Source organism: Marmota flaviventris, chromosome 17 (assembly GCF_047511675.1).
Source record: "Marmota flaviventris isolate mMarFla1 chromosome 17, mMarFla1.hap1, whole genome shotgun sequence".
NCBI lineage: Eukaryota > Metazoa > Chordata > Mammalia > Rodentia > Sciuridae > Marmota > Marmota flaviventris.
Window position 1 is genome coordinate 62511078 of NC_092514.1, and position 25394 is coordinate 62536471.

At 38.8% G+C, this 25394-nt stretch overlaps 1 protein-coding gene across 15 annotated transcripts in view; it reads left to right on the top strand.

The window, feature by feature from the left end:
- Nucleotides 1–25394, top strand: part of Efcab3 (EF-hand calcium binding domain 3) — a 107242-nt gene that overhangs the window by 1632 nt on the left and 80216 nt on the right. For 11 of the 15 annotated variants that reach the window (XM_071603940.1, XM_071603943.1, XM_071603945.1 and 8 more), the window contains exons 2-9: nucleotides 8169–8222; nucleotides 9685–9789; nucleotides 13564–13617; nucleotides 16821–16925; nucleotides 19200–19253; nucleotides 22967–23071; nucleotides 23799–23852; nucleotides 24693–24797. In XM_071603940.1, coding sequence (XP_071460041.1) covers nucleotides 8169–8222; nucleotides 9685–9789; nucleotides 13564–13617; nucleotides 16821–16925; nucleotides 19200–19253; nucleotides 22967–23071; nucleotides 23799–23852; nucleotides 24693–24797 — 636 coding nt within the window. Of the gene's footprint in view, nucleotides 1–3965; nucleotides 4508–8168; nucleotides 8223–9684; nucleotides 9790–13563; nucleotides 13618–16820; nucleotides 16926–19199; nucleotides 19254–22966; nucleotides 23072–23798; nucleotides 23853–24692; nucleotides 24798–25394 lie in introns of those variants that run through there. The other 4 variants (XM_071603949.1, XM_071603950.1, XM_071603947.1 and 1 more) reach the window with 4 other exon arrangements.

Sequence of the window (25394 nt, forward strand, 5' to 3'; positions counted from 1 at the left end):
CTCACTCTAGCCAAGAGTGGAGCAGGGGGTTGCCACTTCCCTGTAGCCAGATCCTTCCATCTTATCTGTGCTTTTTGTATGGTGGGAGGGGAAAAGTGACGCTGCACTGCTGTACAGCCTTCGGCGTCAGTGAGCAAAAAACTTAAAGTGAATAGAGTTATATTTAATAGTGCATGTGGTCCCTGACAACTCTGGTATATCTCCCCCTCTTTTGTTTTTTGCAAATAGGTTTTAAGATGTTGATGGGCCCGTTCAACAATGGCCTGTCCTTGGGGGTTATATGGGATTCCTGTTTTGTGTATAATATCCCACTGTGAGCAAAATTTTTGGAAGGTTTGACTAATATAAGCTGGGCCATTATCTGTTTTTATACATCGAGGGGTTCCCATAAAGGAAAAGGTTTTAACATAGTGCTGTATCATGTCCTTAGCCTTTTCTCCTGAATGTAAAGTACCGGAGATAAAACCAGAGAACGTGTCTATACTGACTTGCACAAAAGACAGTTTTCCAAAACTAGGAATATGAGTTACATCAGTTTGCCAGATGTCGTTTGGCTGAAGCCCCTTGGGTTGACTCCCAGAGAAGGGGAATGGATAAAAGGTGCACAAGTAGGAAATAGGGAGACAATTTTTAAAGCTTGATCCCGGGAACATCCTGAGCGGAAGCGCAAAGTTTGTGCGTTTAGGTGAAATTTATTATGAAGTTGTAGGGCCTTATCATACTCAGTTATTGTATATATAAAATTAGTGGCATGTGTGGCAGCGTCTGCCATGGCGTTGCCCGCCGCCAGAGGACCTGAAAGTCCGGAATGACTTCTAATGTGACCTATGAAGAGGGGGTCTGCCCTAGCCCATATAAGAAGCTGCACTGTTTGTAGTTGATCCATGATAGTGGATTGTTTTCCAATATAAGGTGCCGTCTCAATCGCGGAGGCGAGCCTGGCGGTATAGAGACTGTCTGTGAAAACATTAAGGGGCACCGAGCTATAGGTCTGTAAGGCCAATATTAAGGCTGCAACCTCCGCTTTTTGGGCCGAACAATCGGCCACTCTCTTGCGGATGACTTGGGTCCCATCTGAAACGACAGCAAACCCATTTTTGGCCCTGTCAGTGAAGACGGTTTGTGCCCCCGGGAGAGGATCCTTTTTTAGGATCTTTGGGAAAATTATTGGACATGTCTTTAGGCTTTCAAGGAGCCTGCTTTTAGGGTAGTGATTTGCCGCAGTCTGGCTGGGCACACAATCACGAGCCACCACACAGCTTGTAGATTCAAACAGCAACTCTTTATTCCCGAACTCACACCGGCACTCTACAAACACATTCTGGGGAAATCCACGTTCTCTGCCCAAATCCACATTCTCTGCCCAAATCCACCTCCACTGGGCTTCTGTCTCCCAAAAAATACTGTCTAAATCCCGTGAGAACTCAAGGGGAACTCAGGCAGCAGGATACGCCCTATTCCCAGCAGGAATAATCTTAAACCTTAAACCTGGAACCTAAACCAGGAACGCCCTAAACCCGATTATCTTAAACCGGGAACACCCTAATCCGCCTTGGTCCTTGAGCAAGGTCACCTACATTCAATGTCACTGCAACATGGGGTACGCTGGCAAGGAAATTGTCATACCTACTTGGCTAATGGCTCCCAGCAGTGATTGTCAACCTGTCCCATGAAACTACAGAAGAAAAGACACCAGAGATCATGTTCCTGTCTTAATTTAGAAAGAATGTCTTGATTATATGGTAATATGAGAACATCAAAAGTTTTCCCAAACAAGGCATCTCCTAGATATTTTGCTTTCCAAACTAATTGTATTACCAGATCATGGAAAGGTATCAAGACCCAGGAGGGGGATGCAGGTAAGTGAACCCAATAAATAGGACCAGTCTGCCAAAAGACTTCAGTCGGGGTGAGTTTTGATGGCAGAACAATGAATAACAAGGACTGGGAGTAGTCCACCTGCATCACCTGCATCTCTTGTAAGGCTGTCTCTATCAATCTAAGTGCCTTCAAGGCTTCTGGAGTAGGTTTTTGTGGGGAGGTGGGTGAGGGGTCTCCTCTCAAAAGGTCATACAGGGGTTTAAGTTCACCAGTAGGGACATGGAGGGAAGGCCGCAGCCATTGGATTTCCCCCAGAAATGTCTGCCATTGGTGCAGGGTTTTGAGCTGGTTCACCTGAAATTGAGGCCTCTGGGGAGTGATCCCTACCTTGTTAATAGTATATCCTAGGTAGTTATAAGGATACTGAATCTGCACCTTCTCCGGGGCTATAATCAGTCCGGCCCCCTTTAACAGGGACTGGAGGACTTCATAAGACTGGAAAAGTGCTTTCCTATCAGGGCCTGCCAACAATATATCATCCATATAATGGACGAGATAAAAGTTTGGGAATTGTTGCCTAAAGGGTTGCAGAATTTTTGCTATAAAGTACTGACACATAGTAGGGCTATTGGCCATTCCTTGAGGTAAGACAGTCCATTCAAACCGCTGATAGGGTTCCCTAAAATTTATTGAAGGTAAAGAGAAAGCAAAACATTTGCGATCCTGGGGGGCCAGGGGAATAGAAAAGAAGCAATCTTTTAGGTCCAAAATAATAAGATGCCAATCTTTAGGGATAGCCGTGGGGAAGGGTAGTCCTGGCTGTAAAGGTCCCATGGGCTGCATGGTACTATTAATAGCCCGCAGGTCTTGGAGAAGCCTCCATTTTCCAGACCCCTTTCTTATGACAAAAATAGGAGTGTTCCAGGGGGAAGTGGAAGGCACTACATGCCCCACCCTAAGCTGTTCCTGAACCAGAAGGGTCGCGGCCTGCAATTTGTCCTTAGTTAGGGGCCACTGTTCTATCCACACAGGGTCATCTGATAACCAAGTAATAGATAGAGGACGTGGCCACATTTCAGTGGCCCCTAGGATAAATTTCCTAGCCCCCTCTGATCTCCTCCACTTCTGGTAATTTCTTCTGTAGGGTCCACAGGCGTTGCCCTTCCCTCATGTCTTTTCCCCAGTCATTTTCCGGGAAGCCATCCCATATCTAACATCATGTCATTAACAAATTTATTACTCCCTTTTAGGGTCTGAGTGGTGAGGATAGCTCCCATTTGTTGAAGTAGGTCCCTTCCCCAAAGGTTTGTGGGGAGTCCAGCCACTACGTAAGGCTGAAAATAACCACTGTTTCCTTCCTCATCTCTCCATTTTAGAAAGGAGGCACTTTTTTCTGGTCTTGTCTGCTCAATCCCCTGTAATACAGCTGAGGGATCTTGGAGAGGCCAAGCAGATGGCCATTGTTTCTTAGAGATAACAGAGATATCAGCTCCTGAATCTAATATCCCTTTGAAGATTTTATCGTGTATTTTAATGGTTAACTGTGGTCGGGAGTCCAAGTGTGCTACCCAAAAGGTTTGAGGGGTGCCGGTGGAACCAAAACTGCCATTACCCCGGGCTGCCTGTAGGGCGCGGCTGGGTAGGGACGCCGCCGACAGCAGCAATAATTGTGCTATGCGTTCTCCGGGAGGAATAATAACGATCCCTTGGGTAGCCTCGGCAACAATTTTTAACTCCCCATGGTAATCACCATCAACCACACCTGTAAGAATTCTGAGCCCTTTATGCAGAGTGCTGCCTCTTCCCAGTATCAGTCCCACAATTCCCTCCGGCAAAGGGCCAAAGGCTCCCATCGGCAGGGTCTGGGGACCCATCTGCAGAGTCAGTACTGCTCGGGAGGTGGAACTGAGGTCCAATCCTGCACTTCCCGGCGTTCCCCTTGGGAGCTCCCAGATAGAAAGGGGTTGGTCTGAGGAAGATGACGAAGTCGCCCACTCCCCGGGGCACCATTCCATCCCTGGATTGCCCCGTACACCTTGGCTTCTGGGGCCCGGGGCAGGCCCCTGTTCCCGTTTCCCGGCTGTAGTGGGCGTCCCTGAGCATCAAACTTAGAACGGCACTCGCTGCTCCAAATTGTTTAATGACCAGCATGGCTTGTTCCAAGTTAGGGAATATCTTTCCCGCTATCTGCATTAATCGGGCTATGAAGTCAGAATAAGGCTCAGAGGGTCCTTGAGCAATTTTTGAAATTTTTGTTTCAGCATTTGAAACAGGTAGAGCCTTCCAGGCCTGAACGGCTGCTGTGGCTATCTGAGCATAGATCCCAGGATCATAATTAATTTGCTGATTTATGACAGCATATTGTCCCGAGCCTGTTAACATTTCGAGGTTACACCATGGGAAGCCGGCGTCCTGATTGACTCAGGCTAGCTCGCGACACCTCTCTTGATTTTCACTTTTCCACAACAAAAAATCCCCTCCGGACAACACAGCCCTGCGAAGCTGTTGCCAAACTAAATCCCAATCATTGTTATTGAGAAAGCCTCCTGTCAGAAACCAAGGACAAGCCTGGGCTATAGTTTCAACGAATTCGGTTGCAGTCTTAGTTTTTATTCCTGTTCCTTGTGTATTTAACAGCTCTTTTAATTCGTTAGCCAGACGAACCTTCGCTGTTGAGTTACCCATGGTACGTACCCTGTCTCTTTAAATTATCTTTAAACCAATCCTCCCCCTTCTACCTTTAGAAGGTGAGCCCCGTCCGCTCACCCCTGCTTTCCAGATCTCGGTGGGAACCTCCAGATGCCGCGTCCGGCTAACGGAGCCGAGTCTGGCGAGGGACGGCGGGGTTAAAAATACACAGGACACTTCTTGGAGCCTGCTCTTATCAGAGCATACACCGAGCATGGAGCGGCCGAGTTCCGGCTCCCGGAACTGCCCTGGCCCAGGGCTAAGGAGCCCGCAGAAACTGCTTCTCGGTCCGGGTCCTGCTGAGGGCCGGTCAGGACTCACCCGTTGCTTTGGTTACCCGGCAAAGGGAACGAAATGCTGCCATTCGCATAGGATACCAACATGGCAGAGATCTGATGTCATCAGAAAGCGGCGGAGGAGAGAACTTCATCAATACCAGCGGCGACAGAAACAGTTGGTCTCCTGGTAGGGAGGGTGAGGCACAGACACCCGAGTCTCTCTCAATTTGTCTTTGAGCCAGAGGGGAGGAGCTGGGCCGCCGCCCGCGCCCGGAGCAGGCCCAGTGGCTCACCGGCGTGGTGATCGCGTGACCCCAATTGGAGAGGGGGCGGAGCGGAGCTGCCACCCGCGCCCGCAAAGTGGGCAGACCCGTGACCCAGTGGTACACGGGCGTGGTAGGAGGGGCAGGGCAGAGCCGCCACCCGCGCCTGCAAGGTAGGCAGACCGCCGCCCGACCCTGCAAGGGAGACTTTTCAACTATACAATAGCAATATAAATATATAGGAGAAAAAAACATTTCAAAAACACAACAGTTTCACCAAGCAGAAAGAAACGCAAGCAGTATGAAAAGACAAGGAAAGAAAGGACCACAAGCAATGCAGGTCAACTCAACTTTAGAAGAGGTAACAGCTGCAGCAGATGGAATGTCAGATAAAGAATTCAGGATATACATGCTTCAGATGATCTGGAGTATCAAGGAAGACATTAGACAGCAAAATCAGACAATGAAAGATCACTTCGACAATGAATTACACAAACAAATCCAGGAAGCAAAGGATCAACTATACAGGGAGATAGAGGTTATAAAAAACAAACAAACAGAAATCCTAGAAATGCAGGAAGCAATAAACCAACTTAAAAACTCAATGGAGAATACTACCAGCAGAGTAGAAATCTTAGAAGACAGAACATCAGACAATGAAGACAAAGTATTTCAACTGGAAAAGAACATAGACAGCTCAGCAAGACTGTTAAGAAACCATGAGCAGAACATCCAAGAAATATGGGATAACATTAAGAGACCAAACTTAAGAGTCATTGGGATACAGGAAGGTACAGAACTCCAAACCAAAGGAATGAGCAATCTATTCAATTAAATACTACGAGAAAACTTCCCAGACTTGAAGAATGAGACAGAATCCCAAATCCTAGAAGCCTACAGGACGCCGAATGTGCAAAATCATAAGAGATCCACACCTAGACACATTATAATGAAGATGCCCAACATACAGAATAAGGAGAGAATTTTAAAAGCTACAAGAGAAAGGAAGATATTACATTTAGGGGTAAACCAATCAGGATAACAGCTGATCTTTCAACACAGACTCTGAAAGCTAGAAGATCCTGGAACAACATATTTCAAACACTGAAAGAAAATGGGTTCCAACCAAGAATTGTGTATCCAGCGAAATTAGCAAAAGAAACAATAAGAGAGGTAAATAGGGAGCCTACACCCTGGGAACAAATCTTTACTCCTCACACTTCAGATAGAGCCCTAATATCCAGAGTATACAAAGAACTCAAAAAATTAGACAATAAGAAAACAAACAACCCAATCAACAAATGGGCCAAGGACCTGAACAGACACTTCTCAGAGGAGAACATACAGTCAATCAACAAGTACATGAAAAAATGCTCACCATCTCTAGCTGTCAGAGAAATGCAAATCAAAACCACCCTAAGATACCATCTCACTCTAGTAAGATTGGCAGCCATTATGAAGTCAAACAACAACAAGTGCTGGCGAGGATGTGGGGAAAAGGGTACACTTGTACATTGCTGGTGGGACTGCAAATTGGTGCAGCCAATTTGGAAAGCAGTATGGAGATTTCTTGGAAAGCTGGGAATGGAGCCACCATTTGACCCAGCTATTCTCCTTCTCGGTCTATTCCCTAAAGACCTAAAAAGAGCATGCTACAGGGACACTGCTACATCGATGTTCATAGCAGCACAATTCACAATAGCAAGACTGTGGAACCAACCTAGATGCCCTTCAATAGACGAATGGATAAAAAAAAAATGTGGCATTTATACACAATGGAGTATTACTCTGCATTAAAAAATGACAAAATCATAGAATTTGCAGGGAAATGGATGGCATTAGAGCAGATTATGCTAAGTGAAGCTAGCCAATCCCTAAAAAACAAATGCCAAATGTCTTCTTTGATATAAGGAGAGTAACTAAGAACAGAGTAGGGACGAAGAGCATGAGAAGAAGATTAACATTAAACAGGGATGAGAGGTGGGAGGGAAAGGGAGAGAGAAGGGAAATTGCTACATTTGGAAGGAGAAATTGAAATGGAAGGAGACCCTCAGGGTTATACAAAAGTACATACAAGAGGAAGTGAGGGGAAAGGGAAAAATAATACAAGGGGGAGAAATGAATGACAGTAGAGGGGGTAGAGAGAGAAGAGGGGAGGGGAGGGGAGGGGAGGGGGGATAGTAGAGGATAGAAAAGGCAGCAGAACACAACAGACACTAGTATGGCAATATGTAAATCAATGGATGTGTAACTGATGTAATTCTGCAATCTGTATATGGGGTAAAAATGGGAGTTCATAACCCACTTGAATCAAAGTGTGAAATATGATATATCAAGAAATTTGTAATGTTTTGAACAACCAACAATAAAAAACTAAAAAAAAAAAATAAATAAAATAAAAGAGAAAACAATAGACTAGAGGAAGAGGATCAAGGAGGAGGGAGGAGTAGGCAAGGGGAAGAACTGTGGGATGAAATCATCCAAGTTATGCTACATGTATGTAAGAACATACCATAATGAATCACATTTTTCTGTATAATTGTAATGTACCAATTAAAAAATAATAAGTAATTAGAGGGAAGACCAGTAGAATAGAGGAAGGGGATCAGGTTGTGGGAGAAAGGAAGGAAAAGGGAAATACTGGGGAATGAAATGTAGCAAATTATGTTATATGCATTTATGAGTATGTCATTAGGAACCCCACTATTGTGTATAACTGTAATAAAAACATAACAAAATTTTATCAAAAAAAAAAAAAAAAATACACAGGACACCAAGGTTCTTCATCCAGGAGGGAGCGTGTGCGTGCTTTATTGCCAAATTTGTTCCCCTTATATATATTTTTAACAGCTGCGGGAAATCACTCAAAAGTGAGGAGGGAAGAGTAATAACTGCGTCCTTGGGTTACCGTCATGTCACCGTCCCCTATCAGGAGGCTTGAACAGGTCAAGATGTTCCCGAGAGACACATATGCTCTAGGCAGATAAACAGGGAACCGCAAGCCCGTGTCAGGGCCTTGTGAGCTGGCCACATTGACATGCATAACAAAGAACTGGGGGTTGAGTCCCCAGGGGCCAGGGCGGGCCTGCTACCAGCAATAATGTGCCTTGTCTTACAGCTGCTGGAAAGGTGTATCAGCATAAGTTGCTGGATGGTATAAGGTCTGTTACAGGTAAGTGAAACACCAGGTCAAATCGAAACTTCCTATGTTTTGAATTTACTTTTTAAAAACCACACACATTTTTAGTAATGACAAATTTGTCAATTAACTTATTTATTTAAATGATTTTTGTCTCATTATTTACTAGTTTAAAATAATCACCTTTGAAGAAATTATTTTTTTATTCTTCATCACTGCATTTCCCTTTTCTTGGTTCTTTTTACTTATAATAACTGTAGAATCCAGTTTGATCTATCTGTAAAAGTATGGAATGTTTCTTATTCTAATTAGGACCCCATTCTTGTGGATGTACATGATGGTGGGATTCATTGTGGTGTATTCATATATGTACATAGGAAAATTATGTAAGATTCATTCCACTGTCTTTTCCTATCCCTCCCTTCATTCTCCTTGATCTAATCTACTGAATTTCTATTCTTCCCCTCCCTGCTATATTGTGAGTTAGCTAATCCATCACTTATTTCAAAACTGTTTTTAGTATAGAATTTTTTTATTTGTTCTTTTTAAGGACACGTGACAGTAGAGTGTATTTAGACATACATACATGGAGTATAATTTATCCTAATTAGGATCCCATTCTTGTGGTTGTACATGATGTAGAGTTTCACTGGTGTGTATTCATATGTGAACATAGGAAAGTTATGTCAATTCATTCTTCTGTCTTTCCTATTCCTATCTCCCTTCCCATCCCTTCATTCCCCTTTGACTAACCCAATGAATTTCTATTATTCTCACACACACATACTTATTGTGTGTTAGTATTCACCTATCAGAGAGAACATTCAGCCTTTGATTTGGGGGATTGCCTTATTTCCCTTAGCATGATAGTCTCCAGTTCTATTCATTTACCAGCAAATGCCATAATTTCATTCTTCTTTATGGCTGAGTAGTATTCCATTGTGTATATGTACCACATTTTCTTGATCTATTCATCTGTTTAGGGCACCTAGGTTGGTTCCATAGCTTAGCTATTGTGAACTGAGCTGCTATAAACATTGATGTGACTATGTCACTATAATATGCTGATTTTAAGTCCTTTGGGTATATGCTGAGGAGTGAGATAACTGGGTCAAATTATGGTTCCATTGCTAGTTTTCTGAGGAATCTCCATACTGCTTTCCAGATTGGTTGCACTAATTTGCAGTCCCACCAGCAGTGTATGAGTGAACCTTTTTCTGAATAGATTACAAAGGCTGTTTCTCATCAGAATTCTCAAGACTTGCCAAACTCTTTAGTTCTTTCTTCATAAAAATGTCTTATGAGAGCTATAGTCAGATCCTCTAGACAAAAAAATGAGAAAACAGGTTCCTTTCTTGATTCCTATGACAGTTCTTATCACTTAAACAACTTTATTGTTCCTTTGATTGTTCATCTTTTAATTAATACATGGACATAACTAGCATTTTCATTTGTCATTATTATTTAATTTTTTTCCATCTTTCTTTTTCCTAAGGATTGAAACTTGATGCTAATAAGCTGAGACCATTCATGAAATATATGGGTTTTAAACCTGAGGAAAAGGAATATGAAGACCTGATGAACAGTCTGCCTATTGATGGTGAGTTGATTCTTCTGTGAAACTCTAGGTTCATATGAGAATTTCTGAGAGTATAGTTGGAGTTGTGCAGAAGTAATAAAGAATTCAACAATTCATGCAGTGGATTTTATTGACTGCTAGTATTCATAGCTCTTAGGAATATAAAAATAAGAAGACAGATTCTCTGACCTCTAGGAATTCATAGTCATGGTCTTAAATACTAACAGGTCAGCATTAAGAACCATGTTGTGTTTTTATTACACTACATATATATTCAGTGAGATTCTGAATAAGGAAAAAGTTAAGTTTTACAGGATTGGAATTAGAGAAAGGCTTATCAGGAGATATACAGAGATTCTGAAAATAAAGAGTTTTTCATGCATATAAAAGCATAATTGTGTGCAAAATCACAGAATATTAGGAGAGCACCAAGTATTTCTTTTCTAGAACATATGCTTCATGTTATAAAGTAGCAGGAAAAAGTCCTAAAAAGGTAGGTTGCTAAGATTGGGAGGACCTTGAACCAGATTATGGAGTTTATCCTGAGCTCTGTAATTTGTGCCTTTCTAAAATATTTTTCCATTTCATCTAAATTGTGTAAGTGTTGGCAAGAAATTGTTCATTGTATTCCTTTATAATCCTCTTAATTTCTGTAGTCAGTGATGATGCTCTCTCTCATCTGTGTCTTTTTATATATATGTAGTTTGTCCATGTTGTTGATCTTTTCAAAGAACCAAAACTGGGCTGCCGATGTAGCTCAGTGGTACAGCACTTCCTCAGCAAGAGCTAAGGCCCTGGCTCAATGCCAGTACTTCAGAAATTAATTAGTTAACTAATTAATTAATTTAAAAAATTAAAAATCAAAGAACATAGATTTTCCTGACTTTTTGTTATCTTATTGATTTCAGCTCTAATCTTTTTGTGAGACAGAGTCTCACTTTGTTTCCCAAGGTGGTCTCAAACTGCTGGGCTCAAGTGATCCTTCCTCCCCAGCCTCCCCAATAGCTGAGACTACAGGCACACACCACCATGTCCATCAGCTCTAATCTATGTTATTTCCTTCTTTCAGATTGCCTTTGGTTTAGTTTGCTCTTCTTTTTCTAGATTTCTTTTTTTTTTAAACCAGGGATTAAACCCATCCCCAGTCCTTTTTTTACTTTTTTTTATTTTGAGACACACTCTCATTAAGTTGTTTCAGGCCTCACAAAGTTGCTGAGGCATCCCAGATTTTTGATATATTGTGTTTTCATTTCATTCAGTTCAAAATACCTTCTACTTTCCTATGTGATTTCTTCTCAATGCATAAGTTTTTTAGAAATGCATTGTTTAATTTACAAATATTTCCGTTTCCCAAACTTCCTTCTGCTATTCAATTTTAATTAATTTCTTTTGAGTCATAGAATATATTTTCTGTTATTTCAGTCATTCAAACTGAATGAGACTTGTTTTGTAGCTTAGTTATGGTCTATCCTGACAAATATTTCAAGGGTGATAATACTGGTCAACTCTTCTTTATCCTTTTGATTTTCTCTTTAGTTGTTCTATGCATTAATTGAGAGTGGGCTATTATAGTTTTCAATTATTGTGCTCAAATTGTCCATTTTTCCCTTCAATTTTAGCCTTTCTACTTGAGGCAGTGGCACATCTAGAGTACTTCTCTTTTGAAAAGTCAAACTGATGACAACGTAGTTGGCAATATTAGAAGCCAAGGCTTAAATTTGGAAGGTATTGACATAATCCAATAAAAGATGATGAAAGCCTAGGAAAGGAAAGTGAACTTAATGATAGATAAGAGTCTGATTTGAGGAATACTTCAGAATTAGAATTCATTTATTAAAATTAAAAAAAAAGCTTAATTTAACTTGGTGGTTGATTATATGTGTTATAAAAAAGAAGAAAAAATAGGTAGGCCTATCTTGACTGGTAAAACATCAGTCATATCACAAACCAAGAGAATCGTTTCAGTTTTAGGCAGGTTGTGTTTGATATATCCATAACACACTGAGTTACAAATATACATGAAAATGGTTAGAAATGAATAATAATTCATCTTATTGGACTGGGTATGGTGGTACATGACTGCAATACCAGTGACTTGGGGGGCTGAGACAAGAGGATTGCAAGTTCAAGGTGCTGCTCAGCAACTTAGCAAAGCCCTTTCTCAAAATAAGAAATAGAAAGGGCTGGGGAAGTAGCTCAGTGGTAAAGCATCCCTGGGTTCAATCCCTAGTAGCGCCAGGAAAAAAATAGCAGTAGTAGTGGTAGTAGTAGTTAATCTTCTTTCCCTTTAACTAGATAAAATTAGCAGTCCACAAATTTAGCAAAGCTTTATCAACTTTAGAGAAGTGTTGAGATTATTAGCAGAACAAAAAAAAAGAAAAATATTTAAATGGTGGTACTATTTGATAAGAAAGACTTGAAACTAAGCAAATAGAATAGGAGGGAAACATTATTAACAGAAGAAAAAATAAAATTTTACCTAAATTCTTAACTACCATAAACAGTAAGTTTAAGATGAAAATAGCAATCCTCAAAGTAATTTGTTTTTAACCTCAATCATATCTATCACATATGAGCATGGCCTCATAACAGTGCATGATAGAAGTATCCAATAAGAAAATTTTCCAAAATAATAAACCTCTTGGGAAAAATAACAACAACTTTGGATTCATGCCACTGATTTCATTGATTACATGGCACAGTGGAAAGAAGCTAGAATTTGATAATCCAAACTTCAATTCTAAATGGAAGTACAAGATTGGTCAGATTAACCCTTCTGGATCTTATTTCCTTTTGGCTAAAAAGAAAATAATAGCTACCTTTCATGGCTTCTCTAAGATCTTAGCATAGGCTTTACCATAAAATAAGCATTTCATAGTAGCTTTCACTGCAGTTAATAATAGCAACCAATATACATCCATCTTAGCACAATGCCCCTTAGCTATGCCTCTGCTATGTTTAGAAGAAAGTAAATTATATCCTATTTTCCATAGGATATTTTTTCTTTATTGTTGAAAATATATAATTTCCCAGTTTTTTTTTTAATCTACCTATAGAAGGACATGATTTTTCTTATCCCATTTTCTAGGTATCTTGAAACGCTACAGTGATTTTGGTTTTAGAAGTATCAACCCTTTCCATGACTGCTACTTTTAAAGTCAATGACCCAATAGGAAATAGTACTAGAGATCTATTCCAGGCTATTCATAAGTCTTCTTGGGCTGGGGTTGTAGCTCCGTGGTGGAACAGTTGCCTAGCATGTGTAAGGCACTGGGTTCTAAGCACCAAATATAAATAAGTAAAATAAAGGTCCATTGACAACTAAAAAAATATTTAAAAAAATAAGTCTCCTGTGAAGCTAACTAAAATATATGAAAATGGATAAGACATCTTCCTATGAGGCATAGATCATCTCTCATGCTGTCTGCCCTAAGTAAAATCTTTCCTATTGGAGCGTTTGCTCTATTTGAGTTGCTTGCCAGCTTTGTAATCAATAAAACAGAGTTCTTCCAGATTAAAAGTAGAGAGGGCTACTTTTCCAGTGTCAGCCTGGCATTCTACTTAGAGTTTACTATCTTTATTAGAATTAAAAAGTGATATTATAAATATGAAATGTCTTTTTAATAACCAAAGCTTTGTCTTTCCACATTTGCCATTTGGAATGAAAACAGGATAGAATTCCAGAACAAATCACAAAAATTTGCTGAATTTTGTGTTTTACTTCAATATGACTTTATTATCTTTTTTTCCACTTCTTTTATCATCTTTATCCATAAATTCTGTCTTGTCTTACAGATAAGGGGAATGTTAATGTGGGTGCAGTAATGGACAAAGGGGATCTTTTTACTGGTGAGTTAGATTTTTACTAACTCATTATTGAGTTCCATATCCCAAGTATAGAACTAAAAAACCAAACTCCTAAGAGCTCTATGTAGTTGGGGCTTATGTAGTTAGGCTTTATATAGCTGGAAGAAAATACATATAAATAAATACAATGAAATGTTAAAAGCCAAAGGAGAAGTGAGGCAAGTGTAAGGCACTGGGTTCTATTCTTAGCACCGCATAGAGGAAGATAGATTAGGAAATAGTTTAATAGAGTGTGTAACACATGAGCAGATCCTTAAAAAGTGAGTCAAGAAAGGGGCAAAATGGCAGAACCAAGGTACCCAGCACTCATCTGCTTCTCCATGGGACAGAACCAAAGTAGCTGATGTGTAACTACATAGGGAGGAGAGTGGAGGAAGATTAGCACTCAACACAACAGCAGAGACTAAAATGTCATGAAATTTAGACACCAGGGATACTGACGTAGCAAGATTGCCCTAGTACCTAGTATCTGATGCCACCACTGGAGAACTCTTCCCTCCAAGGAGGTAAAGGTGAAAGAGAATGTCACAGTTTGATGCAAAAATCTGAACCCCGCAGACAGCTTCAATAAATAAGAGACCTGGATTCTCCTTAGCAGGTTAGTTACAGAGAAGAATCTCATTGCATTTCCCAATGAACTCTCAGAATGCTGCAGCCAAGAACCATCTTCAGAAGGAGCCTATTGTCTGAGACTATACTGCTCTGGGGATCAAAAACTGTGGCATATTCAACTCTCTGGGTCCCTGTGGATACTCTGCTACATTGACTGGACTGGAGAAGTCACCCTAGAGACTGTCCTGGCTTAGGGGAGGGACATGAATCTGCTGAGAGTTCTGTGTGGATAAGGAACACCTAGTGTAATGCAGAGAGCAGTGAAAGACACCACCCTCTGGAATCAGCTAATCAGCCTGCCCTCTAAAGACCCAGAGCAGGACCAGTCATGTGGTTTCACATGTGGGGACAGGGGTGTCCAAGTTAAAGACACAGGATTTAGAGTGGGGAAATGGCAGATTGCCATGGTTCCTGCAATCCTTGCCCCAGCACAAGTTCCCTTGTCTCCCTGCCACCATCCCCCGAGGCATCTAGGAACCCACAGTGGCTTCAGCATTTGCCCTGCCCTGAGGCGCACATTCTGGGGAATATATGCCTGGAACGGCCTTCTGCCCTAATTAGTTTTGGAAAGGGACCTGCTGTGGCCTTGGGATTTGTCCTGCCCCCACACATGAAACCTGGAGGGCTCTGGAGAACATGCCTGGCACAACCGGCATTCCACCCTGACTCATTTGGTAAGTAGGGCCCACCGTGGCTTCTGCATTGGCCCCATCCCTGAGCACATAGCCTAAAAGGCTACAGAGATAACATATAGCAGGTGTGGACCACTTTCCTCCCAGACTCATTTGATAAGAAATGCCTGGTGCTACTCACATACCGCCCTAACTCCTTCAGCAAGAAACCATGTGAGAGCAACTTCAACTAGCTGCAGCCACCAAACACACACACACACACACACACACACCTGATAAATTATTATACTTCTCCAAGAAACAGGATGAAAAATCTCAGGACAACTAAATTGTAGTATCAGCAATTATTGTGTTTTTCCTCTCTGATGCTGCTTTGGGGTGGAGGGTGGGGATACCCAGAAGAGCAGGATCTCAGACTCCCTCTAGTTCTGCCTATCTGGGCACATGTTGACAGCTAGGAGCATGTGACCCTCGTTTTCTTTAATATAAATGTCTGCCAGGGTTCAAGTGAGACTGGACTGGTCCCCTCAGCTGGGCTGGGAGTGTAGCTCAGCAATGGAGTACTTGCCCAACATGCACAAGGCCCCAAGCTTAATCCCTAGCACTGAAGAAAAGATAAAATAAAAATAAAAAATAAGCTTGGCATAGTGGTGCACACCTGTAATCCTGGCAACTCAGGAGGCTGAGGCAGTAAGATCATAAGTTCAAGGTCAGCTTCAGCATTTTAGTAAGACCTTAAGCAACCCTATCTCAAGATAAGAGTTTCTGTCTCAAAATTTTTAAAATTTAGAAGAACTGGAGATGTAACTCAATGGTAGAGCTCCCCTGAGTTCAATCCCCAGTACCACAAAGAAAAAAAAAATAGAAAGAAAGAAAGAAAGAAAGAAAAGCAGGCTCAACAAAGGTATTTGGGAATGAAATTGATCAGATTATGTTATGTCCATCTATAAATATGCCGCAGTGAATCCCACTATTATGTATAATTATTATGTACTATTGATAAAATTAATTTAATATGATACATATACATAATGGAATAATAGCCATTAAAAAATGAAGTTCTGTCATTTGCAACAACTTGGATGAAACTATAGAACTTTATGTTAAATGAACTAAACCAAGCACAGAAAGACAAGTACCACACGATCTCACTCATATATGTAATCTAAAAACATTGGTCTCACAATTTGTGAGTGGATGGTAGTGGCTAGAGTCTGGGGAGAGTAGAAGATGGGATGGGAAAAGTTGGTCTATTGGTGCTAAATTGCAGCTAGATGAAGTAAGAAACTCTGGTATGCTATTGTATAAAAGGGCAACTACAGATAATGCTATCAAACTATACACTTCAAAAAGCTAGAAAAAAGTACTTTGAATATTTTTGTTATAAAGAAATAATAAATGTTTGCAGAAATAGATATGTTTAGCCTGACTTAAACATTACATGATGTGTATATGTGTGAAAACATCACATTACCCTATTTTCAATATATACAATTTTCATTTTTTTTATCTATCAGTTAAAAATAAATTTAATTTCTTAAAAAGTTTCCTAGAGGATTATGATGAAGTAAATCATAAACTTTCTTTATTTTTTCTGTTTCTCAAGCTTAAAATTCTGTTGTGCAGACATATTTATAAAGATTGATTTTGGTCTTTGCCATGACTTACTAGAAATCCTGAACTTTTTTCTCTTAAAATTTCTTCTAAAAGCCAGGATGAAGGTATAACTAAATTGTAAAGTATGTGCTTAGCATGTAGGAAGCCCTGGATTCAATCCCAACCACAAAAAAAAAGTCATGACAGAATTCCATGGATCAGGATTTAGGGATTCCTAATTGTTCTTCATTCTCTTCATAGTGCTGATGTCTAGGCATAAGCTAGAGGGACCCACTCTTGATATCGTTACAAATATTTCTCATATTTATCCCATTTTTTCCTAAGGGACAAAGGTATCTTCAGGTAAGGCAAAAACTTTCATTAAAAATGCAAGAATTAATCTCAAGAAGAAAGAAATCCTGACACTGAAGGAGCATCTACCAGTTGATGGTGAGAATTTTGAAAATCAATATAACTTTTAGTAAAACTTTGGGAATGAGTCCAATGAATCCAGTGGTAAAGCTAGAATAATTGAAAATAAGGTATACATAAAAAAGAGAAAGAGAGTGAGAGAAAGAAGAAAGGAAAGAGGACTTAAATATAGCTACTAAACTCAGCCTGGTGGCTACCATTTGGAAAGAATCACCAAAAATAATGCCAGTGTGAATGGCAAGTGTTAACTCTCCATGTAACACCACAGGAAATAACAAGGTATAATGAGGATACTTAGAGTATTAATCTTGTTGTTACTACTGTTAATCCAGCAGTAAGTAGCAATAACTAATAATACATACTCCTGGCATATACAAGTACTATACTAAGCACTTTATATACACTAACTTATTTAATCTTGCAAACATTTCTATAAGGTAGGTTCTTTTTTACCTCTCATTTTACCTATAAGGAAATTAAGGCACAGAGAGATCAAGTAGTTTGCCCAAAGTCAGAAAGCTAGTAAGTGATGGAGCCAAGGGAAAAAAAAGCAATCTGGCTTAAGAAACCATTATGCTCTACTTCCATGAGCTGCTGGAATTAACAAATTTAAGTCATTCATAGTAATTTCAGCAATATAATTAATTAAACTTGTCATATTACATGGTCTCATGCTAGTAGAACTGGAAAAATTTCATCAAGAAATTTGGGGTAACACTTTGCCACTAAATATAAGATTAATCCAAGTCAATTAACATGTGCATTTCTAAATCAATAGTACTTTTCATTACATTAACTTTAATGCTTATCATGTATCAGGCATTGACTTTTGCCTTAATAAGAGGTAAACAGTTTTTCCAAAAATGACTTTTTCTTTATTTCTTTAAATCCTTTACATAGCTCTTTTAATCTACCAATATAATTAATGTCCTGTAGATTTTTGTGGTTTTCCTCATATCCTAGTATACTAGAACCTCAACATGACAGTGATTTAAAGTGTGAAACTATTAATATAAATTTAGTGGCATACCTTGTACATCTGTGTAATCACCTGGGATAGAATAGAGGTCCAAAAGGCCTTGGTAGAAATAACTGAAGACACACAAAATTAAGGATGTGATGGCATTTGTTCTTTACAGGCACAGAATTTTATCAAAAAGGATTCTTCCTTATCCTACTTGAAAATTATATTAATAATAATAGAATATGAGACTATAAAAGAATACCAAAAAAGGTAAAAGCATAAAAAAGGAACAAGCAAGGATAAATTTTGCATCTAAGAACCTGGAATACATATTGACTTTAAAGCTAATTCATTCTCTACAATGTTTGCATTTTGCTATTACTTTTATTTAATAAATATTTATGTAGCATCAATCTTGTGCGGCATTAAACTAATGTCTAGGTAATAGTACGATTCTTGATACCTCAGAGTGATTCTTGGTATCTCACTCTCAGAGGAAATTACCATCTTAGGAGAATTACAAATAATATAACAGTATAAATGTGTTTGAACAGTGATTTATTGGCATCCTTAATCAAGTCATAATGAATGAGAAAAGAGGATGTACATTGGCAGTTTAAATGTCTAACCTATTAGAATGGTAGTATGTTTTAACTACTATCTCAACATCCCAAACTACTGTTTCTCCAACTTGCAATTTTACAAAGCATTTTAAATGTACCACTGACCTTCAGTGGCTTCAGACTTTAATTTGAGAAATACTAAGTAAAGAAATTAAGCACCTCATCTATGAAGATATTTTTCATTTGAGAATGGTCACTGCAAAACAAAGTTTTGTCATCATAAATGGACTTTAACTGAATATATCAACATGATTATTATCATGTTCACAATCTAACAATAGCCAGACTATTGTACATATCATATCATATCACATTATATCATATCATATCATAGCAGATCCCTTGGTGCCAATGGGATTAAAAGGCTAAAAGAGGCAATTAGCATTAACAATTAGAAAGGCTGTTTTTACACAAAAATTATAAATTCTGAAAAAGTCTCAAGCCCTGAAAAGACTAACTTAATAGAGAATAGCTTGTCCTGAAGGAAAGAAAAGTGCTTTCAGCTTTGCTCTCGCATTATGCCGTGTGGATTTTGAGCTTACGGGGTAGATAGCAGTAGCTGTATTAAGTTGATGAGGAGCTGATATGAAAAAAATAACAAACTTCTAGGGAAGCATTTTTGAATGATTGAATTTGGGGTTTCTGCTTCACAATTTAAAGATATTATAGTTTTACAAATCTGTGTGATGCTTTTTTATCTTAAAGATAAAGGGAAGACTGATTTAAATGTGTTGATGAATGAAGTTAAAACGATTACAGGTGAGTGGGGTGTTACAGTGAGTATGATATTGTGTGATCTTTGTTTTGTATTGAAATATATCTTAACACAAAAGCATTTCCTCCATTTATTTATTTGACAACTTTTTATTGAAGATTTACTACATGCCAGGCATTATTCTAGGCATTAAGATACATCAGTAAACAGAACAAATAGAACAAAGATCACTGCTTCCATGAAGTTTACATTCTGGCAGGGAAAACAAGCATTAAACAACAAACATTTTACACACACACACACACACACACACACACACACACATATATATATATATATATATATATATATATATATATATATATATATATATCAGCAAGTGCTATAATAAAAAGTAGAATAGCATAAAGGAGACTGGGCAAGCAGGACTTGCTAGGGAGACAGGGCCGCTGTGTTTCTAAATAGGAGATCAGGCCTACAGTAGAAACAGAGAAACCATCCAGAGTTTTTAGTATAGCCAATGATGAAGAAGATGGTGACAGAAACCAAGGTAGAAAGCAATGGAGATTATTAAAAGTAGTTTTTTAAATTTTTTTCTGATGAATTAGATGAAAGTACTAGATAAAGGAAAGTCAAGAATGATTCTAAGATTTTGGGGAGCAGGGGTACAGGGGATTGAACCCATAGGTGTTTAATCACTGAGCCACATCCCCATCCCTTTTTTTGTTCATTTTTATTTTGAGACAGGGTCTTGCTAAGTTGCTTAGGCCCTCACTAAGTTTTAGAGGCTGACTTTGAACTTGTGATCCTCCTGCCTCAGCCTCCTGAGTTACTAGGACTACAGGTATGCACCACTGCCCCCAGCTCTAAGATTTTTGATTGTTTTTTGTTTTTGTGTTTGTTTTGTCTAGAACAAAATGGTAACATTAGTCTTACATTAACTGACATGAAAAAAGTTAGCATATAATAACTTATTTAATCTAAGCAGTTGTACAAATTGGGATGGAAGAAAATTAGAAGTTCTGTTTGGGCCATTTTGAGGTCTGATAGATTCCAAATTCAGATTTCAAGTATAAAGTTTCTAGACTAACTCAAATTTAAGATATATAGAGTATAAATATGAAATTTAAAGCCACAGGTATATAAATGGTATTTAAAGTCATGAGATGAAATAAATTCACCCAAGGGAGTATAAGTGGTGAAGAGAAGAGAGATAATAAATGGATCCTGGAGCACTTCAAGATGAAGAGATTCAAAACAAAGGGGACAAGGAGTAGCTGGTGATACAGTAGGATAACCAAGAGAGCTGGGCACAATGGTGCATGCCTGTAATCTCAGCAACCTGAGAGGCTGAAAGAGGAGGATCACAAGTTTGAAGCCAGCCTCTGCAACTCAGCAAGGCCCTCAGCAACTTAGTGAGAACCTGTCTCAAAATAAAATGTAAAAAGGGGGTAGGTGTCGCGACCCCTTGCCCGCAAGGAAGACGCAACTCAGGAATCTTCTTTCAGCAGTTTATTCAGGCCCTTGATATTTCTTCTTCTCTCTCTCGGATGCCCCTCCCAGCCTTAATAAAGCATCTCAAGCCCCAATGCAAAGCTGCCACGTGGAGCTTTCTCATAGGGTGATAAGGGATTACGTGCCAACTCTCCAAAAAAGGAGTTGTTTATCACAGGCCACAGTGGAAGCCGGCGCCATCTTCTAATGGCGGCCACGGTCTATAGGAATGGCTCACCACAGGTAGGGGTGCTGATCCAGGCACAGTGGCACAGGCTATATACCCAGTGACTCAAGAGGCTGAGGCAGGAGGATCACAAGTTCAAAGCCTGCCTCAGCAACTTGGCAAGGCCTAATGAACTTAGCAAGACACTGTCTCAAAAGAAAGGGGAGGGGGGGCAGGGCTGGGAATGTGGCTGTGCCTGTGGCTCAATAGTTAAGTGCCCCTGGGTTCCATCCCATGTATCAAAAGAAAAAGGAAATGAAGAGAATGTGGTATCCTGGAAGCAAAATAAAGGATATTAAATTAGGTTGGGTGAACCCAGAAAACAAACTCTGAAACAAGGATACATATGCAGGTAGTTTGCTTGGGAGGGATATGATGTAAAGAAATTTGACTGGAATAAATTTGAACACGTGGGAGGATAAGATTTAGAAACAGTGTGAATATCTAAAGAATGAGGTGTTATCAAGAGAGAGGCTCTTGCTGGTTGCAGTGGCACTCACCTGTAATCCCAGTGACTAGGGAGGCTGAGGTAGGAGGATTACAAGTTCCCAGTTTCAGCAACTTAGTGAAACCCTGTTTCAATAAAACCAAAAAGGCTGGGGATATAGTTCAGTGATAGAGCATTTGCATAGCATGTCCAAGACCATGGGTTCAATCCTCAGTACCAAAAAAAAAAGCTTTCTTTTAATTAAAGAAATAAAATGGGGGCTGGAGATATAGCTCAGTTGGTAGAGTGCTTATCTTGCATGCATAAGGCCCTGGGTTCAATCCCCAGCACTACAAAAAAAAAAAAAAAAAAAAAAAAAAAATATATATATATATAAAAGTGGTAGTCATGATTTGAAAAGAGGAAAAAAAGATGTTAAGTAGTCATTAAGAGTGGGGAAGTTATAGACTAGCAAAGAATAATGTGGTTGCTCAGTTGCAATAAGGATTCATTTGAAGTTCATTACTGTAATTTAAAGGGAGGACCATCAGCAGAGTTTACTTTGGTTCTAGTTCAGCTAGCACAGGCAAAGGGTAAGAGATTTACATTTAACCTGGGATGGGGTTTTGTCATATATCGAAAGCAAGAACAGAGCGATTTAAATCCAATATTCTGCAAGATTTCAACACAATTACCAATCTTCTTTGCTCACTACTGTTTCTAACTTTCTACTTTCTTTTGGGTTTAGTTTTAGGTTCAGTGCCTCCTCAGTTATTTCAACAAGGGGTCCTTGTCTTAAAACTTTTTTTTATTTTACATGCATCCTTGAATCATAATTTGGCTAAATCTAGACTTATAGACTGTCATTTTACCTTAAAACTCTAAAATCGGATGTTAGCATCAGAAGGAAAGTACAATGAAGCTGATTCCACAAGGTAAAACTGATAAAACAGGCTTCAGCCATAGCTTCTGGAAGAAACTTTACTCTCCCGCCTTTCAAGCTCACATTCTCTAGCACCCTCTATTGTCAGAATTTAAAGGGGCCTGCTGGCAGAGCAGAAATATGGTTTACAGCTGAATTTTGAAAGATATGCTTCCTGCTCTCCCAAAGTTTACTGTGTGACTATATAATATAAATTCACTCAAGATGAAACATATCAGCTTTCATTGTTATTTTTAAAACATGCTGTAATTCAGGCTAAAGAGGAGTAAGGGGAGGGGTTAGAGAAGACCAGAAGAGAAGGAAAAGAAATATTAAAAAGAAGAAAAAATCTATTATAATAGTAAGTTGAATTATTTATATTAGCCATAAAACAGCATTAAAATTACTGAGAAATTTTATAATTCCCTATTTTGCTTATTATATGTTATTTTTTTATAGTTATGAGATTCCCTATTACTTAGGTTGAAAGAAAAATTTCTGACTCCCCTCCTTGACTAAAAAAAGCTAAGCAAGTCTTCATTGCACCTTGTTCTTCCCCCTACAGCTAAGAATGATGAATTTCATATATATGTTTGTATATGTATGTATGTATGTATGTGTTTTAGACAATAATAAAATGTTATATAATTCTATATTCTCACCTAAGACTGTTTCTCTTTTTCTAAAGGAAAGAAGATTCATACTGGGGACCTAAAAAATGTTCTGAAAAAAATGGGAATAGAAATCACAAATAATGAATACAAAAAGCTGCTGAAAACTCTGCCCATTTCTGGTAAGTATGTTACTGTGTTCTATTTCACTAGTATCTAAAAATTTATTTTCATTCAACAAACATTTTTGAAGATCAGTTACAAGTATGGCACTATCCTCAGCTTTGGAAGATCAGGGACCATGTCCATATCTCCAAGTTCCTGGGAAGACTGATTTTAAGGATTTGTACTAGTAATCCTAATATTTGAAACATGTTATGCCAACTTAAAATATTTTTTAAAAGACACAGTCTGGGTTGGGATGTAGCTCAGTGGTAGAGTCCTCTCCTAGCAAGCATGAAGCCCTGGGTTCCACCCCCAGTGTGGCTTGGATAGGGAGACCCAATTTTAGCTAGCATTTCTAAAAAAGTCCTGTTCTTCTCATTTATATTTTGGCTTAGGAAACAGGGACCTTGCCAGTCAAAAGTCCTATCATAGGAGAAACAAGTTTTTTAGAAGAAATGAGATGGTAGGACAGAAGTGTAGGAAAGCTGAAGAAAGAAAAAATTAAGCCAAAATAGAGAGGAGAAAACAGGAAAGAAAAAGCTATGCACTATTCACCCTTACTAGGATGCCAGTAACAGTCGTTTTGTATTCTGTCCAATGGACAGATTCATTGCAGTGAGTTCTCTATACATCTTTCATTTCAGTAATAAAGAATTATGATAAATTTCTAAATTTTCCCTTCCTTTAAGTATGAACATTGATTTTTGTAATTCTCCAAAAACCTAATTGTGTTTTATCCTACAGCTGATAAAAAGATTTTTGAGAAAGAATTAATGGAAGGTGTGAAATCCTTCAGAGGTAAGTGAGACAAAGAATAAAGACAATAATGTTCAAGACAGTTTTCAAGGGCTGGGGTGTAGCTCAGTGGTAGTGTGTTTGCCTCGTATGCGTGAGATGCTGGGTTCAATCTCCTGCATCAAAACATAAATAAAGTGTATAAACCAAAGAGTTTTAGTACAGAGTTGTACAACTCTTACCAAAATCAATTTTAGAATTTCATCACCCCAATTTTAGAATTTCATTTAGAAATTCTGTATCCATTAGCAGTTACAATCCATACCTCCTATCCTCCCAGACCCAAGCAACTACAAACTATTTTCTATCCATTTTATCTATTCTGATATATGGATATTTTTTCACTTTATATATTTAATTTTAGCAATCATTTCTTCTATGATATAGAATATAAACATTTTTATGATAGATATACATATACTTCAGATGAGTTAAACAAGGAGAAATCATATACATAAATTCTTCAAACTTTCATATTTAAGACAGATTTAATAAAGACCACCAATGGTTTTCAGTAATTCTTCCTCATTCATCAGAGTTCTCCTTTATGTACAATAACACATGGGAAGTAGTTTTTTATTACTATAGCAAGTTTCAAATCTTATTTTTTGGACCAGCATAACATGATTTGATTGTCATCTTTGCCTAACTCATCAGAGTAGCCAAACTCTGCTTTTTTCCCTCAATATAAACTCTCAGAAATTTAATTATGAAAGTATATTCCTGACTCCCACATGACTTAAAGTTTCTTTTCACTTTTGTTTCTAGTTAGGGATTGATACCTGCATTTGTCATTGTATCTCATCCTTATCTACTTTTTCTTTTTTTTTTTTTTTTATTAAGGAGGGAAGGTTGGTATCTGTGACCTAAGAAATGTTCTACAAAACACGGGGTTTTCTCTTGAACCCAAAGAAATTAAGGACCTTCAGGCTCACATACCAGTTACTGGTGAGCAATGAATAGTTTACTCTTAAAACAATGAGGAAAGAAATGTTGGGGAGGGAAAAACTGGAAGCAGAGGCACCATTTAAGGGGCTCTTGACAAGGACCTTACCTAGGGAACCTCACTGGTGATATATGGAGAAGACTGATCTGTCGTGGTAAGTTACATGATTATCAAAAACTCATAAAAAATGGGAGGGAAAGGACAGCAGAGAGAGCAAAATGAAAAGAAAATGTCTAGAATATGTCAGTTGAATTGAGGTACTTTGTAGGACATTCAGTATCAGACAATTAAAAATTCATAGCCTAATTATTAAAGTTATTGATCTTTAAGATAAAGCTATCTAAGTAGCAGCAATGCCGGGTCCCTGTGGAGGTGCTCTTAGTGCTGTTTCTCAAGCAGCGGCAGAAGTCACTACAGCGCCAAGACCAGTCCAGTTCATGTTCATTTGTAGAGATCTCTCTCTTCTCACTGGCTATGGGAAATCCAGCGGAAGTGACTGCATCTAATATAGAAAGAAAAGGAACAGTTCCGTAAACTCTTTGTTGGTGGCTTAAACTTTGAAACCACAGAAAAAAGTTTAGCAAAGTACTGTGAGCAAT